This window comes from Numenius arquata, chromosome 1 (assembly GCF_964106895.1).
Source record: "Numenius arquata chromosome 1, bNumArq3.hap1.1, whole genome shotgun sequence".
NCBI lineage: Eukaryota > Metazoa > Chordata > Aves > Charadriiformes > Scolopacidae > Numenius > Numenius arquata.
In genome coordinates this window covers 107165030-107184819 of record NC_133576.1, presented here as the reverse complement: position 1 = coordinate 107184819, position 19790 = coordinate 107165030, and the positions used below count along the sequence as shown (strand labels likewise).

At 35.2% G+C, this 19790-nt stretch overlaps 1 protein-coding gene across 1 annotated transcript in view; it reads right to left on the bottom strand.

Annotated features, from left to right (window-relative positions):
- Positions 1-19790, bottom strand: part of NAA16 (N-alpha-acetyltransferase 16, NatA auxiliary subunit) — a 67525-nt gene that overhangs the window by 29348 nt on the left and 18387 nt on the right. Inside the window, exons 4-9 of the mRNA XM_074167035.1 lie at positions 19034-19191; positions 17790-17924; positions 11594-11747; positions 9946-10065; positions 7719-7814; positions 3930-4036 (exon numbers count right to left, since the gene is read on the bottom strand). Coding sequence (XP_074023136.1) covers positions 3930-4036; positions 7719-7814; positions 9946-10065; positions 11594-11747; positions 17790-17924; positions 19034-19191 — 770 coding nt within the window. The remainder of the gene's footprint in view (positions 1-3929; positions 4037-7718; positions 7815-9945; positions 10066-11593; positions 11748-17789; positions 17925-19033; positions 19192-19790) is intronic.

Below are 19790 nucleotides of genomic sequence, written 5' to 3'. Positions count from 1 at the left end.
CTATACTTACAGCATTCCCTAGAGGCTCCCATATAATGAATAGAAGGAAGATGTGGTCAATTTCTTCACAACATACAGTGGCTACTTCAAGAGTCATTTGAAAAACACACATACAGTGATGAACATTATTCTTACTGATTAAATATTTTTTTAAAATAAGAACAAAGCCATCAAGAGAGTGTTTTATCAAATGATTTCTCTAATAGGTTGTAGGTAACAAGTGATCTATGACTGAGTATCAGCAATGATACACCACTGAACATACTCTATATAGTATTAAAAACTTGTTTTTAATGAGACACTCTAGAAAATACAGTAATAGTCTGACAGTATCTATCACCCTCTAACTGATCTCTTCTGCAGTTGGAAAGACACAGAATCTGGCTGTGTACCAAAGTAGCAAGTTAGGAAGCCATTAGTGCATGCCTTTGGTATCTGCAAACAGGGAGCATAACAACAATTATCACTTGAGAAAGAACTTGTAGATTACCTGTAGAAAAATAATTTCCCAGTATTATAGAAAAATGATAAAACCAAACATCTCCTTTTCAGTTGGCCTTTGTCCAATATTTCCTCCTGTAATTCAACACCCCTTTTTTTCTTATTTCAATATTAGAGTGATTTTATACTACTGCATGGTATGAAAGTGTACTCTCATGAGTACTGAACAGCTGGCATGATTATTTTTTTAATGATACAGCATTTTAATAATCAAAATTTAATAATCAAAAGCTCTATCCACAGTACAATACATTTGATCAAGATTAAATGACAGTACAGTTTCTAGGCAAAGAGACAATTGTTAGCTCCATTTCTTCAAGCTTCTCATCCTTCAGTCTCTACTACTTATATCTCCCCACAGTCTAGGGGGCAAGAACAGCTACCTATCAGGCTAGTATAACAGCACAAAACCTTAAGAATCACATCTTCAAATATCAGACACATTTCTAGTCTCCCCAAAACAACTGAGTATAACAAGTATGTAAAAATTAGTACCAGAGAGGGATTTTGTCAAACAGTTCTCAGAACAAAAATGAGCATAGCTGAAAAAAAATTAAATGTAATGTTTGGCCAATGTGCAAATTAAAAGTTACTCCAGGTGGATATGACTACTCAGTTGAGGAATTTACCTTTAAACTTTTTAATTGCTTAAAGGATCTTTGATCAAGTCAATGCTAACATACCAAAACACTGTTAATCATCACAAAAACACAGCTAAACTTTAACTCCTTAAATAGACCAAAAAAAAATAAAAATCAGAATTTCTCTCAACTTACTTTGATTTTATTTCTACAACTTCCACAAGTACAGCAAATCAGGTTCAGATCTTTATCACAACATTGTCTGTATTGAAACACAAAACATAACTTCCAACCTATAACCTTGGTATTTGGAGCCTAAGCAGCATAAGTACCGAAGAGTTTCTAAAACCTTCCTGGAGAGTCTTCACTTTCATCTGGACAAGTCCCAGAGTTTTGCAGCTCCATGTACCTGAAGCTAGATTTCACCCAAAACCGCTAACTAATGTTAGTAGACTAGAATCTGGTTTTGAAAATCAAAATATACCAGCAATTTTTATTTAAAGCATTTAGTATGAAGCACCAACTTACAGTGATTGGATAACAAACATTTTCCTGAACATCTGACAAATGTTTACTTTCTATACAACCACTTTTTTTCCCTTCCCCTCTCCAAACAGAGTGGAGACATCAATATTTTTCTTCTAGAATCAGCTACTTTTTACATTACCTTTTGGTCTCCCCATTCTGGCATAAAAGGTGCTCTTAACATCAAAGTATTAAGAAATACTTACTAGGAAATTTAACCCCCATCTTCTCTGAGCAAGTAAAGGTCCATTTTTCCCCACTATCCCTCTGTATTCATATAGGTATTGAATTAATTTACATTTTCTTTTCCTACAATAAAATAGTGCAGCACTGTTTTTTTGTCTGAGTTAAGTACATATAAATAGAAAACTTCTATTAATACAAATATTGCTTATTTCACCTTTTCCTAAAGCCATGGTTTATGAAAGATCCTGGACCCACCTGCACTTCTAGAAAGAAGGAACTCTCTGGGCTTAAAAACCAACTCTTCATAAAATAGGCATATTTATACCACTTCATAATACAACTGCAATTGACTACACCAAATTACACCTGTTTCCAAAGAAATAAAAGGGGAACTGTTCATTCTCAACTTGTAGATAATTCAGTAGTTTCCTAGGTATTTTTTAGTACACATAACATGATCCTGACTAGTTATTTCTCTTTTCAGTCAAAATATACCAGTAATTTATGTGAGAAGCTAGCACTAAGCACCAATTTAGACAAGTTAGATACCAAAGTGTAACATTTTCCTGAAAGGTGGAGCACACATTAGTTTGCCACAATTTTCTGCCACCTAACCCCTAAATTCTATCAATTCTAATATTAACTGTCAGAGACTGAAACTGAAATTTCTCTTAGTTTCAAATATCCTTCTACTACACTATAGTTACATGAAAACCCAACCAAGCAAAATGTGAAAGAGACCGTCTCTCAGGAAGATAAGGACAAGAAAGAAGAGGAAAATCCTTTGCAGAAGTTAACAGTGCAAACTAAACCAAGCATCTTTGAACGTTGTGAGGCTCTGGATTTTAATTTTGATTACTTTTTAGTATTAAGCGGCAGTTCTGAGCAGCACTGATTTGATACAGCGAAGATAACTAGCAACAAGGTATCTTTCTGGATAAGTCTATCGTGTTTTGGGGCAGTCCTAATTGTTTTTCGGTAAAAAAGATGAAGTGCCAAAACTCATTTGGCTTGTGAAAAGATTGTTTTATCTTTTAACTTCTGGATTTTCGTATTTCAAATAGCAGAGGTAAAACTTCCACAGTACTGACCGTCTGTCTAGTTACTCAGTCTACTGGAATTTTAAAAATGTCAATCCAGTTTCAAAAGCTCACATTGGAAAGTATGCATTAGCAGTAGGCACTGTAGAAAAGCTTGTGCTATACACGATACCAGAATTTACTAAAATTATGTCAACGATGAAGACACAGTAGAGAATACATTCTCCAAACAGAAGGGTATTGAAAATTTCATGTTCAGACAACTAGGAAAGAGGTTCTTTGAAAGAAGAACCATTTTAATCCAGTTAAAGGACTGGTTAAATGCTGGTTAAATAGCTGTGCCATGTATTTAGGGTTTTTCCAGCTACAAAAACTCTTCTTACCTACTCACGAATGGATTCCCAAAGTTTTTATTCTTTGCTACAAAGATAGCAACACCAGAATGGACTGATCTCTGATCTTCCATTTTCTACACAGTCTAGTATCATGCTTTAGTTTGAAAATTTATTTTTACTATACCTTACTGACAAACTTGGAACAAAGAACTACATTTGAAACAATAGTTCTTATGTGACGCAATTTTGCCAAAACTGGGTGAGTTTAGAAGTGCAAAAATTAAACACTGAAGTTTCAGGCAAAGACTGAAACAAGAAACAAACTTTTGTGGTAAATAATGTATTCATGCAATTCAGAAATACATGTAGAACAATAGCCATCTGTGTGATATTTTAAAATCATGACTTCTGGTGACATCATAAACCATAAGCTGAAAGAATCCTGACACACTTGCACTCAAAGTACACAAAAATAAAGTTACTGGTTATTGGTTATTTTTGATTTTTCAAAAACGTCAGTGCATTCTGCACCAATCCAACTTCAAATATTTTGACACCAACTGTCTATAGAAGTGAAGTTTAATACATATTAAGCATCATCAAGTGACCATTCACATAGGACAAAATAGCACATTGAGAAAAAATGTTCAACACCAGTTATTGGTAAGTTACAAGAAAAATCTATACAAAACCAGTTAGAGAATCTATTAGAAAGTCAATATAGAAGACTTCATTAAAACCAAATAAATACTAAATTTTACCTTTTCTGGATTGTAATATAAAGATTTCAAAGTGGTAAACAAGGGTGGGCAGCCTTTACTGAAGTTAACCCTCAGGAACTTATCCATTAGTTCTCTAAATTTTTCACCTAGAAACAGAAGTGCATTTGGTTATATGTCAGTGATTACAAGTGCTGTAGAAATATAAGCACTAATCGCTGTGCAACTCCGGGTAATAGAGTAACTGAGAAACTGCGATCAATGGTTTTCATCTTTCCTGTTATTCTATAATAAAATGCTAATATGCTCTGGATTAAAAAAAGATCAGAGTAAAATGCTTAAATTGCTAGTGCTTAAGAGACCGCTGATGAAGACATAGTAACAGTCTTCAAACCTGTAAAAGCTATTAAAAAGAGAAAGTATTAAGAGTATGCTACTACAGAGTATGTAGCAAGGGCTATTTAAACAAACATTGGAAAAAATTATAATGGTAAGAATAACTAAGCACTTGAATGGATTACCTTGGAGATCTCCATCATTGGAAGTTTTTATGATTAAGTTAGATAAATATGTGTTAGGAATAGTGCAGATATAAATTATCCTGCTTTGAGGAAGAAGGATGGATGAAATGAACTCTCTACCTCTCTTCTAGTCCTATTTTTTTTTTTTTTTTTGAGTAGGACATGACTTCTGATGATAATATGATTGTTTCTGGAATCAGAAACAGAATAGAAGACTGGGTTTCAGAAGGTTAAGCACCATATCAGAATCATCTTTATCAAAATATACTGGCAGAAAGCTAAAAGTGTGATTTAATCATGTTTTCCGGTAAAAGTCACAGTACTTGCAGTATGCTACCTTTCTGAGAAATGACATTTAAAGAAAAAAGCAGGACTTTGAAGAGTAGATATTCAGTCAGCAAAACATGCTGGCTTCCATGTTTTTATTCCTATGATAAAAAGTCATTGCTTTCCATTGTTTCAATTTATTATTCTTTTTAAAAAAAATTTATTGGTTTTGTTTGCTTTGTATAGGGATGAAGTTGCCACACTTCACTGCCTACTCTATTGTGGACTTCTCTAAACCTTTGAACAAGGACATAGTACACTTCACATAATGCTAACATATACACATAAAACTGTTGAAAAACTCCAATTCATTAAGAAAATGCATTAATAAATTTGATTAACAGTGTTGTATAAATATTCAGAAAATGAAGATACTATTGCTTTGTATATAACATTCTTTCTCAGGTATTTCCACCAGTTCTTAATTTCCCTATACTTACTATTATCAGCACTGTTACTGAGACTAATAAAAGTACCTCATGTTCTTCCTTAGCTGTACTAAACCAAACTGCTGTACATAGAAACTACTACTACCTGTGGATGGGGATCCATATCTGGACTATAAACACATCTTTTATTACAGACGGATTAATTAAAACTTGTTTTCTTGCACTGCAGGAAACTCACCTATATGACAAAAAAAATTACCAGTCTCAGTTTCTCAGTGTCTTCTGTTGAATTATTCTAATTTATATAATTTTATTTCAGAATTTAGGAAAGCAAGATTCAAGTTTCCATTACATACATATTTATTTTTTAGAAAGCAGAACAGCTTTAAAGCAAAGTCTGAAATACGTAAACCATACAACTAGGCACCCCCCTACGACATGAAGTCAAGCTCAAAATTTAGTCTCTGGTGCACAGAGAAGACCTGACCTCAGAAACAGTGAATCCACAGCAGCATAAATAAATCTAAAACTGGAAATTAATTGTAACAGCCTTTCTCCATAAAGGTGGTTTTCAGCTGGATCAAGAAGCTGATTTGTGTCAAATACAAGGTCATTAAGATGCAATGCATGGCAAGGTCTGGGAAGGGCTGCCCTTTTAGTACAAGCCTGCACTTCAAAGTATTTTAAGCCAATTCTGACTCATCCAGTGTTGGTTGCAAGCAATTGGTCAGCGACCACATTGGAACCAGCAGCCTCATTTAACCAAAAATCCTATCCTCTTGAAATTTGAAAATACCTTTCAGCAAAAAAGTTTGTTTCTACACCTTCACATTCACCATTAACTTTTGCCAACAGGATGCCTCACCTGCTATACTTATACACACAAGAAAATAGTAAATAGATGTAAACCTAGCAGATTAACTTCTATGGAATCAAAACCACTCATGCATTCATGATTGTCATGATTGACACAGGTTTAATAGATTAATAGAAACACAAGTTTTAATTTAGGAAAATTCTTATTTGTTATGAAACACTGCATGAAGTAATCTACTGAGAGGTTTTTTTTTTCTGGAATGATTTAATAATGAATTTTGTTTTCATTTGGAGTATTGCTATAGCAGGAACAATTAATCCTTATTACAAAACATTTTTCTATTTAAACGAACATTACCTGTGGAACTACACTGTCAGATGTGATAAGGTAACATAGTGCAAAACATACAGTGAAAAAATGAAGTCAACAGCAAAACACACTATTAATAAAAACAGGGAAAAGTGTTTTGCAGGTTATTTCTTTGTTTGCTATGTATTACCATAACCAATTTTATTACAGAAGAAAAACAATTACTTGCAATTACTTGTCATCTAGCATTTCAAATCCAGCTGAACCGGCTTAAAGTTCGCCCTTCAAAGAAATTGAAGTATCTGGGGCTAAGTAAGGCACAAGTGTTAACTTCAGGTCTAAATCTCTTATGAAGCAATTAAAAAACTTGCTATTTTACACAGGAAAGGTGTAGGCACAGACTCCTGAGCAAAAACAGAACAGTAGACTAGCTATGCTCTGTAGCATTTAAATGTACACATATGCAGCACTCAGTAAATGAGCTAAACTGAAAATTAACCTTCAGGAAATTGAAAGCATAAACAGATACCTAAGTTCAGCTGCAAATTCCCAATGTATCTAGTTACCATGTAATTTTTACCTTATATACTTTATATTTCTTTCCAAAAGTCTTCTACTGGAGCTGCAGCAGTTAGCTACATACCAAGTATATATTTTTATGGGATTTATAATTTCATTTAACCTCCTTCCTTTTATTTTGGAAGATCATCACTTTGTTTTAAACAGTATGTACATATTCTCTCCAGAACCGAGAATATTTGCGCACTGTATTTCAATACAACTTTTGAAAGGATAGAGTCACTGAAAGAATTTAGCTATAGAATGAAAAGTAAAATAATTTGTGCTATATAACACTGCAGACCTGCTTTTGTTCCTATTCTTATTAAATTACCAGCACGAAGTTAGTTCATGTTGAAGATTTAAGTTCTAATGGTTCTACAACAAAATGTTGTACACCCAGTAAGGTATTCAGAGTCACAAAAGGATTTGGCGCTTTTTGCTACATCACCAGTATAAAAATTGTAAGGAAATTTATTAGTCCTATGCATAATTTATATTATTTATAAATGCTGAAAAATGTAAGTTAGTTTATAAGTATATTAAAGGTGTGGGGGATGTATATACACACATCCCTATACCTTGAATTAAAGTGTACTATTACCCTCTACTTTTTAACTTATGATTCTTAACTTGCATGATGCAGAAAAGTTATATACAAGAATTCCTACAATCTATATACTATTCTGGTCTGTAGTTTTATCAATACATAGCTTGTATCACCATATTAGAGCATATGAGCTTTTTCTGTGAACTCCTAAAACATAACAAACAATTCTATTGCAAGAGAAATACCCAGGTTTAATTTATATACATGTACAAATAGATATTAAATGCACGTCCAATAGCCTGATGAAAACTTAAAAAAAAATCAAATAAAGTATTACAGAAGAGATATGCAACTTGTTACCTGAAACAAAGTTTAAAGGTAATCTTCTAGGTGAAACTGCTCTGGGATGTCTTTTACTAACTTCTTCATAAATCTGAAGCCTCTCTTCTAAAGTGCCTATTATCAGTAAATATAATAGACATAAGTAACAGAGATAAAAATCTGTTCTTCTAAATGTTGAAGTGTTGAGAATTAATTTAGCTAGAGTTCTTAAACGGTTTTGATTTGAAACAATTAAACCATTTCAAGCTATTTTTTCCTGTTAATCATAAACATTACTGTGTGAAACTGTATTGAAAACAAACTGTATGTACAATACACAACTACCAGCATTAATCACTGTAAAGGTAAACTGCAAACAGAGTAATTACCTTGCACATTCAATCAGAGTACTAGAGTTTGGTTTCTTTCAGTTACATGCTGTGCAGACCCATTCAAACAACAGTTTGACATTCATAGCTTCAATTAACTGTTTTTCACTATGCATCTGTTTCAGACATACTTAAAGCATCCAGAAAAACATACTGTGTTTCTAAATCATAGACATACAAACAGCATACTATACAAGCATGCTTTTATTATAGGTCCTCTGGTGGCAGCAAAAACATGGCACGACACTGCCAGTGTAAATACTGAGCACCAGAACTTTTTATACTTTAAGGTTTAAGTAGCTTTATTTCTGTTAATTTGTTTCTTCCCACTCCTCCCCTTTCCCCCATAATATGCTTTGGAGCTCCAATGTGGTTAGAACTTAAATAAAACTAATCTGTTGCTTTGAAATGCCATTTTCACATAAGACCAATTTTGCTTAAATATTTTTAAATTGATCAAGCAATTTAAATAAAACTGAATGTACAGATCAAGACTATGACACAACATATATTTAATAAATATGTCTGGTTCAATTTCATAAGAAGAACAATTTATCTTGTCACTGAGCTCAGATGTTGGGGAAGGGGGGGGGAATATGTTACCCAGTGGCTCCACGAGACGTACAGTTCTAAGAGTTATACTAAAATAATGTTTGGATTGGAACTAAAGCATATAAAAGCCCTAATTGAAGTCACAAGTTGGAGCTCCAGAACTTACCATGGGGGAGGAAATAGTCCTAAGACCACCTAAAAAATAAAGTAGCATTATTAGTTTTATAAATTAGTACAATTTTAATCTACATAGGATTTCAAATGTCAAATAAACTACTAGACTGGTTGTTTGATAAGAACTACACATTTTCATTAACATTTGTTATATCAAACAGAATAATCAAGTCCTTGGGTAATTTATTTTCTGAGACAATAATCACCATCTTCAACTCTATGGATACACTAAGAAAACCATTCAAGGGGCAACGTTACTCTCTGTATAAATGTAACAAATGCCATCATTTTCACTTCCCAATGACAAGCCATATTCCCAGAGCTTATGGAAACAAACCGTAAAACAGCCTAGAAAGAAGCTGGTTAAGAAATACAATGCAGCTATAATATCTACAAATAATATCCTTGTGGGCTTATGATTTATGATGTCATCAGAATAACTCCAATAAAACTTCCACTAATTAGTGAACAGTGAAATACAAGGAAACCATTCCTGTGTAAACACTTGGGAAAGTTACAACGGCACAACACTTGTAGTATAAATTGTTACAATACGGCAATTTAAAAAAAAAAAGTCACTAGCTATTTTCCTGGAAAGACAGAACAGCAGTAGTGTGAACTGGCATTGGAATAACAAAGATTTTATCACATTTAATCACCTTTTCCTCCAAATAACAGTCAGCTTAAAGCTATTTTTTTTTTTCAGATAACCTATCTTTACAAGGCCATCTGAAACAGATATTTGAGTATTTCTCTACATGCCTGTAGAAAGAGGCGCCACCTAAACAAGTTTCAGAATGACAATTTTATGTTGTGGTGTACAATAGCAGTCTGATGAAAAACTACTAAGACAGGAATGAATTGCAATTTGGTTTCCAAGTTCACATGTGGCAAGGAAACGTTCTTCATGTAAGCACATTAGGAAATACCACCTTTAGCTCCGAGAAGGGAAAGACTTGCTGTTGGTATTTTCATGCATGCAAGTTGTCAGTGAACATTTTTTAAATGGATAAACACAACTATATCATATTCAAGATTAGAAAGGACATAGCTTTCTGCTTTTCAATCTAAAACAGTAACAGATCAAACAGGAGTTTGAACTATATCACATATAATACGTATTTTCAATGTATCTGTGTATCTTAACTTACTAGGTTGTAGGGCCTTTTCCAAGCCTTCATAATAATACCAGTTTTCTGCATTGCGCTCAATTAACTCTTTGTATACTTCACCGGCTTCTTTCAGTCTTCCCAACTTCAGTAACATTTCTCCTAAAAACAATGCAGTAAAGAACTGAATTACATGAGAAAACACTGATGTCTTGGCAGTAAAGCTGACAAAACCAGATACTTAAAATTGGGCTTAATCATATGTAGATGCTTTTTAAAAGGCTTTGTTTTTCCAAAGGAATTTAACATGTATTACAAATGCTACTTAAAGCTACCGAACACACAGCTCAACACAGTTTGGAGCATTCGGCACCTGTGAAAACAAAGATTATTTTAATGTCTTTATCTGAGTCTTTAAAATAGCTATTTGGATTATCAAAGAAACAAGCAACAACTCTTCCTTCCAGGACTCCAACACATGACTACGTCACTTCTTACCAGGCTGTTTACTTAACTACACCTATACTTTTCACACCAACTAACCAGTTTTTAACCAGTTAAATCATACTGGTTTGCTACTAACTAAGTTGTTCTACTGGGTCTGGCTTGCATGGAATTAATTTTCTTCACAGCAGCCTGTGCAGCGCTGTGTTTTGGGATTTGTCACTAAACATTGGTAACACCAGTCTTTCCTACTGCTAAGTGGTACTTGTGGAGCATCGAGGATCTCTCTTTTTACCCCAACTCTGCTACCCAGCAACCGGGTCGTGGTGGACAGTAAGCTGGGAGGTGACACAACCTGGACAGCTCACCCAAACTGGCCAAGGGATATTTCATGCTATATAATGTCATACTTATTAATAAAAATTGAGGGGAAGGAGTGTTTGGGCAGGTGGCCATTGCTGGGAGACTAGCTGGGCAGTCTGCTTGTGGGAGGTGGTGAGTGATTGCGTTGCTGGGGGATCTGGTTTGTTGGTGTTTTGTTTTTTTTATTTGTTTCACTCAAGCTACCTTAAGCTCAACCCATGAATTCTCTTGCTTTTGCTCTTCCTCTCTCCTGTCCTGACAAGGGACACTGGGGGAAGTGAGTGAGCAGCTGCATGGGGCTTAGCTACTGGCCAGGGTCAACCCCCCACAATTGTGCAAGCAAGGAGCAGATGAAGAATACATGCTATTATGCTATATGATCACATTTATTGAGAACTCAGTACTTCAAATAACCAATTGTGAGTTATTTTTAATCATCAAAAGGTCAATTTTAGTATTCACTTAATTAGGGCAATACAAGTAAGTGCATTAGAAAGCTTAAGGAGGAAACAAGAATCCAATACTTCAAGTCAAAAAAAGAGTCAGCTTTTAATCTCATGAAAAATACTGTTTGTAGTACAAAACTGGGTTATACGAGCTCTGATTTTACAGAAGGCTCCTCTACTATACACCAATATAATCATCTCTGAGATCTTCTCTGCTCCCATGTTAACATAAGTTAAACTACCTGCATCCACTACCCACTTTGGTAGTGAGAGTTACTGGAGTACAAAATTGTAAATCAGGTGTTACCAGTTTCCTTATAGTAATTGCTTCAAATCAATTAAAGATTTCACTTTTTTTTTTCTTCTACTGCTTTATCGTATCCAAAAGCCAGTAGCAAAAGTTTTGAACAATATTGGCTGAGGGAAGAATGACTTACCTTTGATTTCTTCTACTATTAATTTATCACATATTTGCTTTTCATATGTCTCTATATGTTCTAAAGACTCCTGAAATAGATCTGCCTCTCTCATCACTTGATTTTGATATAAAATCAGTTCACTATATTCATAATCTATTTTATTAGGAGGAATCTGGAGGGAAAAAAAAGCAATAGGTTAGTTAACATTTACCTGTACCTCAACTATATGCAGTATTATAGAATACAAGATTCAGGCTACAGAATATATCAGGTTTATTTACGTACCCATCCAAACATTCAAAATTTAAAACTCCCCATTATTCACAACTAAATTAGATTCATTCAGGATGTTGTTAGAGAATAGCTCAAAGTAATTAATTTATTTCTCTTATCTATATCAGTGTGGCGAGCTAATTGAAAAAAGAATCCCTGCCTTCTCACATACAATTCAGTAAAATTTGCAAATATCTTGGTAATCTTTTTCTTCTGAAGGACTCATGTATTCCACAACAATTCTGACCTAAGTTCCAAAGGAGATTGCTGGTACATCACAATACTCATTTCCAGCATACCAAAAATTCTGGATCAAACTATTTCCAAGAGCAATGAACCCCCCAAATATTGGCCGTAGCTTGACAACTAGAGTTTTTCAGATAGGAAACTTAAATTATTTCTCTCTAAACAAGTGTTCTTTTTACTAGACTTCAATCCCCTGGGAAGTGCAGCACACAAGCATGCAAAGAGAGTTTTCAAGCAACAGGTAATTATTTTGAGGTCTGCTGCCAGGTGCGTACCTAGGACTTTGCCTACAGGCTAGATAAGACTAGCAGGTCATCCACCTTCCAGTAACACATCAGCCACTGAAACAGGATGACGTTCAGAAGTATTCCTTTCTAGGGATAACTCCCTAAAGCGTATTTAGGCAATGAGAAGTCTTGCCAGGGTTGCAGTAATTAGTTCATATGAAACACTCTTCACTAATATACACAGAAGCTACTTCAGCTATGAGTAAACTGCACAAATTTCAGAGACCAACTGCAGAGGTCTCCAGACAGTGCCCAATAGATCTATACAACAGTTTAGTATGTGACATATACTGCCTAAATAGAAATTGTAAAAGGACAGTTACAGTCTATATAATTTTTTTTTTAATAAAAATAGATAAGAAGCAGTTGAACTTGATAAATGTTAATGACTGACTTTCCCATGACAGTACATACTTTGCTTTTTCCTGAGCAAGCAACACTTTGAAGTCACACTGGTCACCAAACTGTTTACTATTACTTTTCTGTTCCTGGAGTAAAGCTTTTCCACCATCTTCTTTAAAGAACCAAGTAATTTAATAAACAACAAAACCCCCAAAACATTAAACCAGTTGAAACTAACATTCGTATTAGAAGAATCTTGTTCAAAGTAACTACTTCCAGCCCTTCCCGAAGCATAGATCAATTTTATGGAGATTTAACATTTCTGTTTCTATGCTCTTTGAATTTTTAGAGGCAGCTTTTATAGCTGTGAGCTTTTAGAAGGAAGATTTCCTTTTAGATATAAATGTTCTGAAGGACAACCTAACTCAATTACAATATTGTAAAGAAGTGTTTATCTGACAACAAACATCAGTTCTGGGGCTGAAAACAGCAGCATTCAAGTATTTTTTAGTAACTGTTAACATATTATAGCAAATGATGGCTAATGGAACAAGACTAGACCTTGCAAATACTAGGGTCAACAGGCAGCATGAAGTCCTACCCATTTCTTCAAGTATATTTCCTCTGCCTGCAGCTCCATTTCTGTTTCCACCTTTGCTCAATTTTTATCCCTGTTAAACACTAGAAGTCACTAATAAAAACTTTGTTACCTAGAAAGCATTTTTTAACTGCTTCACAGAACTGGCAAATGCAACAGGGGTGAAGCACTTAAGCACATCTTCCCGCAATACCAAAGAACTGAAACTGCACAGCACCAATTTACTTCTTTCTCCTTCACTTCCCCCATAACAATATCCTCCCATCCAATACATATAGCTAAATGCCACAAGTACCACAGCTTTTGGCACATCATGAATTGGTTTTAGGCCTTCAAAACAGACCACCCCAAAAGAAACACATGTCAATTAACCTTCTTGTAGCTCTTCTGGCTTGGTAGGACTAACAAAAAAAAAAAGTCAAAAAAAAAATCAGATTAAGTCCCTCTTACACATAGGGCAAATCCACCGGAAAGAGACTGCACTTACTGTCACTTCCAGAGCCATTTTAGAAGTAGTTTTAAAAGTTCACTTTTAAGGACATTTTGAAATCTCATTAGGTTAATGATGATTTAAACGTGCAATTCATCAGAAGGCAAGCAGCTTATAACCTCAGTACTTAATCTGAATATAATCAAGTTGTCTCACAAAGAGTAAGGTATTCTATAACAAGTTTTTCCCACGCTGTTGTTATTGCTGCACAAAACATCTTTACTTCGCCCTCCCCCCAAGAAGAGTTACGATTCTCCCACATGAGATACGTCCAACTTTCTCTTGAACTCAATTCTGCTGTTTCAGAATATATTTTGTCCTCTCCTGGACCAAAAAAAGAATCAACTTTACAACCATAGATGCCCTAACATAACTGTCACTGAAAGAACGTGACAAGATGCAGCCAAAACATACCTAAGAGCAGACCCCCAAAACTCCAGAGGTTTTCTGTCCATATCTGTAATTGTGGGCCTGATGCAGAAATTAGGAATAAAATAAAAATTAAGAATAAAAGTTTTATTCTGGAAAAGAAGAAAGGAAAAATGGGACATACAACAGTAAAACAAATTGCATAGTTGTTTTACACCTTTGTTCCCAAAATTTAAATTGTGAAGTGACTCTTAAATCAAATGATTTAAACTTGGACAGCACAGGCTGTTATATTTCCTGCAGTGATATCTGCATTCAGCCTCATAACCTGTTTTTGACTGAAATACTGCGCACCTGGCTAATTTACAGCTTTCAGATGACAGGCAGTGTTGATCTGGATACACTAAGAGACAGAAAATTCACCATTTCCAATGATAACTTAGCCATTAGAATAAAACTGTCCATGATAAGAAGTGATTTATCATTTAAATTTGTTGCTCAACTTTCTGCAATTAGTTGCTCCTTTATTTTTCCCCACTAAACAATCTGCTATGATTCTTCCAAAAACCAGTATCTAAACTGTACTATAATCACCTAGGTTTTTTCTGCTTACAGGAAACAAAGAACCTCTGCCCTTCACTACACAGTGTTTTCTCTAGTCCTCTTCTTTCTATATTGTTCATTTCCTAACTTTTTAAAAACAGGGTCATCAATAAGTCTTGAACTCACAGTAATCAGTGCCCTATAGAGGAAACCTCTGCTTCTTCTCAGAAATAAGTGTTTTTTGCTTTTCACCTATAAGCCTGCACCGAGAGGCAGTTTTACAATAAGCTAAGTCAATTTAAGTGCAGCCTGGATCAACAAAGGCAGTTCACTTCCCTCTATTATTCCCCTTCCTCTTTCCCCTCTCACCTCACAGTTGTTCAGCTCAGCCAATCAATCCTTCAAAAGAGTGATTATTTTTCTGTCACTTTGGCTTCCTGAACCAGCCCTCCACGAGTCAACCAGTGCTGCACAAGGAAGCAGTGGGAGCACACAGGAAAGAGTCAGACTGCTGGTTTTGGCAACAGCTTGTAGTTAGATTAGCTCCATTATTTTGTAATACTGCATCTTTAAATACTCACCTACAACCACTACAGTTCCTTGATCTTTCTTAATTTTACTGCTTGGTTTTGGCTGTCTTAATTCCCATCTGAGTGGGCAGACCTGCCTGTGCAATCCAGGTAAATGAATATGATCACCCTACATCACCATTATTTACCAGTTATGACAACAGCAGCATTTTACATGTTACATTTGCTTCTTTATTCATTAACAATAATGGTAAACAGTATCAGGCCTAACACAGATTGCCACAGAACTCCTTGAAAACATCAGTTTGAAGCTTCCCATTCGCTAGTGACTTGGAAAACCTTCAGTCTTTCAAGCTTCCTTTTAAACCTTGAACACCACCCTTTTACCAGAGTCACATGCAATATTCTATCAAGTCAGTCACAAAAGTTCATCTGTGGAGTTGGAGTGAATACAAAGGAGAGGGCAAGAAGGGAGATTTGGAAAGTAAAGTAAGCAAGAAGTGTACCTCCTCATAGATCAATGGAGTATCCTGAACTCAACAATTTCAAGTGCAGGACTGTTAAATATATAGAGATGGTACAGCTAGTACATTTGGAGACTATCATGGAAGAGCCAAAGAGTGGCAAAATTTGAGCTGTGAGTTAGCTTGGCCTCTACTGACTCTTCTGGACCCAATACATTGAGTTTTCTCTTCCAGTGGTTGGGGCTCTACATGGGCCTGCACTCCTCAGGGAGCTATCACAGCAAAGCACAAGACTCTCTATTTGCAGGAAAAATGAAACCAATGTGGTGATCCTTATTTTAAGTGTTTTGGGGGAGAAAACACAATATACCACTTAACTGTCTCTTCCAATCTCAAAAAAGAAGAAAAGCTTGACATAACTAGTTTTCCATAAGCTCACGTTGTCCAATATTTTTAGCATATTTCTGTCCTTTAACACTTAACCAGCTTTTCCACTCTGCCTGGGACCAATATATGCTAGGCAATAGTTAAACAGCTCATATTGTTCAAGTACAAACCATTTTCCTACTTATGGAAATTTCCCAAGTATTTCCAGTTTTACTAAAAAAAAAAAGAAAGGCATTAGAGCATGATATATTCTAATGATTTCCTTGTTTTAGGGTGACATTTAAGATTGTGATAACTTGCACAGTGGACTCAACTGATTTAATATGTTCATCTATGGCAGATGGTATTTGAATCTGGCTTAGTCATTAAAGAGCTATCATCATGACTGCCCTCAACAAGCATATTTACACACCACCTTTTAGAAAAGACAACATTAACAGCATCACTTTCATTCTCTCCAAGTGGTCAACACCAGTGTTAAGCTCTCCTAGTCCTCAGAAGAGTCCCAATTTCTTATACTTCATTTACAGTTTTTTCCATCTATTATATATTCTAATGCCAACAGTCATTTAGACACTGAACTCGCATTGGGCTCTGCTGACTCATTCGAGAGCCACGACTTTTTGGCTGTCACACACCCATAAAAGATGACCCAATTTTAATCTGGTTTTCAGTTTTTATTCAACATTCAAGTTACAGCTCTTTGAAATACTAAGCTATATGCTCCTGGCTTGCAACATCCTTTGTTTGACTGTGATACAGGATCAAGACACAAACACTGGTCCCTCCCAGAACTTATTAATTTATTTTTTTTTTTACAGTTAGCCCCATTCTAGCTGTATAAGATCTCAAATGCAGTTCTCGAAAAAGATGCAAGATTTTCATTTAAAAAAAAAATCACCACAATCTATACATCAGGTAATATCTCAGTATCTGCCCATGATAATTCCAGCACACTTCCCAAGCTGAACGCATATATAAACATAGCTTTTCTTTCCATGTTACAGAATAATCAACACATCCATTCTGTTCTGTTACTTCAGACTTCATAGTTCTGAGTTACCAATAACAGAATATGGGAATGGTCTCTTAAAAAAAAGGTTACACTCACTGATTTTAGCATTGTACCATTTGATTTACTCCAAGAAGTTTCAATAACACCAAATCTTCCCAAACAAAGAATTGTCGCCTATGCTTTCGTGTTACTTTGCTATTGAGCACTGATTTGAAGTGCACAATATACAGATGCATACAAAGCAACAAAAGAGTTTCTTTTCACATGCTTTGTAGATGCGTAATGGTATCCAGGCCATGGCAGGAGAGGGCAAATGAGCACACCAAACAGTATTTGGTGAAGTTTTACTTACTGTAAAGGGACAGGATCACCACAGGTTTTCTTTACCTACAGGTCTCACAAAGTTGCTCAGTTACTCCATATCAGTCTATGCTTATATCCTCAACCCTAACAGCTTAACGTGAGGGGGGGGAAGTATTCCTGTATAATTTGCATCAACTGCTAAGCTCCTGGAAATCTTTCTGCTCAAACCAGAAAGCTCCACAAATAACAAATTTCTTCCTAATTCTTAACTGGTTCCCAATTAGTTCTTCCTAATTATGAAGAACTAATTCCTCAGATTGCTTTCTGTACAAGAGACACATTCTTTTTCCAGAATTGGAAGTCTTACCTGTTGGGTTTTCCTAAACTCTTCAAGTAGTTTTAAGGCCATATCATAATCTTTTAGTAAGTGGTATGCAATGGCATATCCAATCCAGGAAGCCCGTTGCGTAGGGCGAAGTTGAAGTAGCTGGTATCTCGTCTCCTTCAGTGAAAAAAAAAAAAGCAATTAAAAAATAACAGAGGTGTTAAAAAAGTTATTAACATCTTCATCATTATTTACCACCACTATGGCTAATTTTTTAAAAGATCTTTTAAAAGGCCTAGGCAATTTTTGGAATTGTAACAGCATGGAGAAAAGCAGCATGGTTCCGTCTCATAAACCTGAAGGCTACATTCTAAATATTGGAGTCATAGCACAAAGCATATTTGTTGGTACACAAAAGGTGTCATTTTCAAAAGTAGCTCTTAAGGGCCTAAATTATTTCCAAGGATAGAGCTTTGAAATCTCAGAGAGGGGTTTCCATTAGAAAGCATGAGCTCACTGCCACTGACAGAGCAGTCCCACTCTCCTCATGCCCAGGCACAAGGTCATCATACTTCTCACACCCTCTTCCCGAGTCAAATCACATCCCTAAGTCAGTCATTCCTTTTTCTTGCATTAGCCAATTCAACATCCTCAACGAAGGAGACCAACTAATGCCAAAGCCCACAATTGCAGTCCTCTACTTCACATTATGTCAAGGATGGAAGAGGAGCAGGACTTTTCCCTTTCACAGCCAAACCAATTCAGCTATTTTGAAACCATTAACTCTGTTTTCAGACAGATTTTTAGGTTTTATTTATAATAAAATCAGTATTGGGATTCAAGAAATCAGTCATCATGGGACAAGTTTCACCACATACTCAAAGAAACATGATAGTGTTTCTTACAAAAAAAACTCCTTCATTATATACATCCAAAATACCATTTGCAGTACTTCACAATAGCACACTAAGTACTCCTACTTGCTACGCTTTAAGTTTTACCCTTTTAATTTTCATTATTTTAGTGAAAAATGAGTTGAGAACTAGAGTTTTAAAGTGATCCACAAGTCAAATTATGCAGATTAACTGTACATCTAGTTCTGTTCTCAACATTACATAGAGCTCTGATGCAATACATTTTCATGCTTTCCCAAATGAGAGCTTAAAACTTGTGAAACAGTAAAAACAAGTAGCAATAGAATTACTGCAAATAAAAGTCTTACTAGTGGACTAGAATAACAAGAGAATGCCAACAGCAATAAGTGGGAATTCAAAGAGAATACTTACCCTATATCCTTCTAAATCCCTCATCTGAATCTGCAACAGAGAGAGGTCTCTCAGGATCTGTAGATTATCTTTATCTAGTTTGAGTGCATTCCGATAACACTTGATGGCTTCATCGTATTTCTTATCAGAACGTTGCAAAAGACCATAGACATGCCAACCTAATGCACGTTAAGGACGATAGTCACAATTTTCACAAAATAACTGCAGTACATTTGTATTACAGACCAAACAACCTTCCTTGAGAATCAGCACCCTTATAAATTTAAGTTTGATTACTGCAGTCAGACTTTACTGATACATTTTTAAAATATTAAATGCTTCCAAATAAGCAACAGTCATTTTAAAATCTTCTGTCACATTCATAACCCCCCAAAACACTGTTATAGAAGCTAAATGATCTAAACTCTACAAACTCCAGAAGAGTTATTCCTAGAGATGTATTGTTTAAAGCTAATTACAGTAAGAACTCTTACTCCTAGAAGTGTCTCATTCTAACAATACAATTGGTGTATCAGTTTCACTGTTCCTCATTTGCCTATCTATAACCTCAATTAGTCTTCAGATTTTACAATAAGGGAAAAAACAGAGCTACATTTTATTCATTGACAAAAGGAAATCTTAGTATTTCTGTGCGTCAGAAGTCTTTGTCACATTCTCAGCATCTCAGATTTCCATCAGCAGTGTGTCATCTCAATAGACTTTTCTCTCACAAGTTTTTTATCCTGGAAAGATTCTGAATTCAAAGCATGAAACCAAT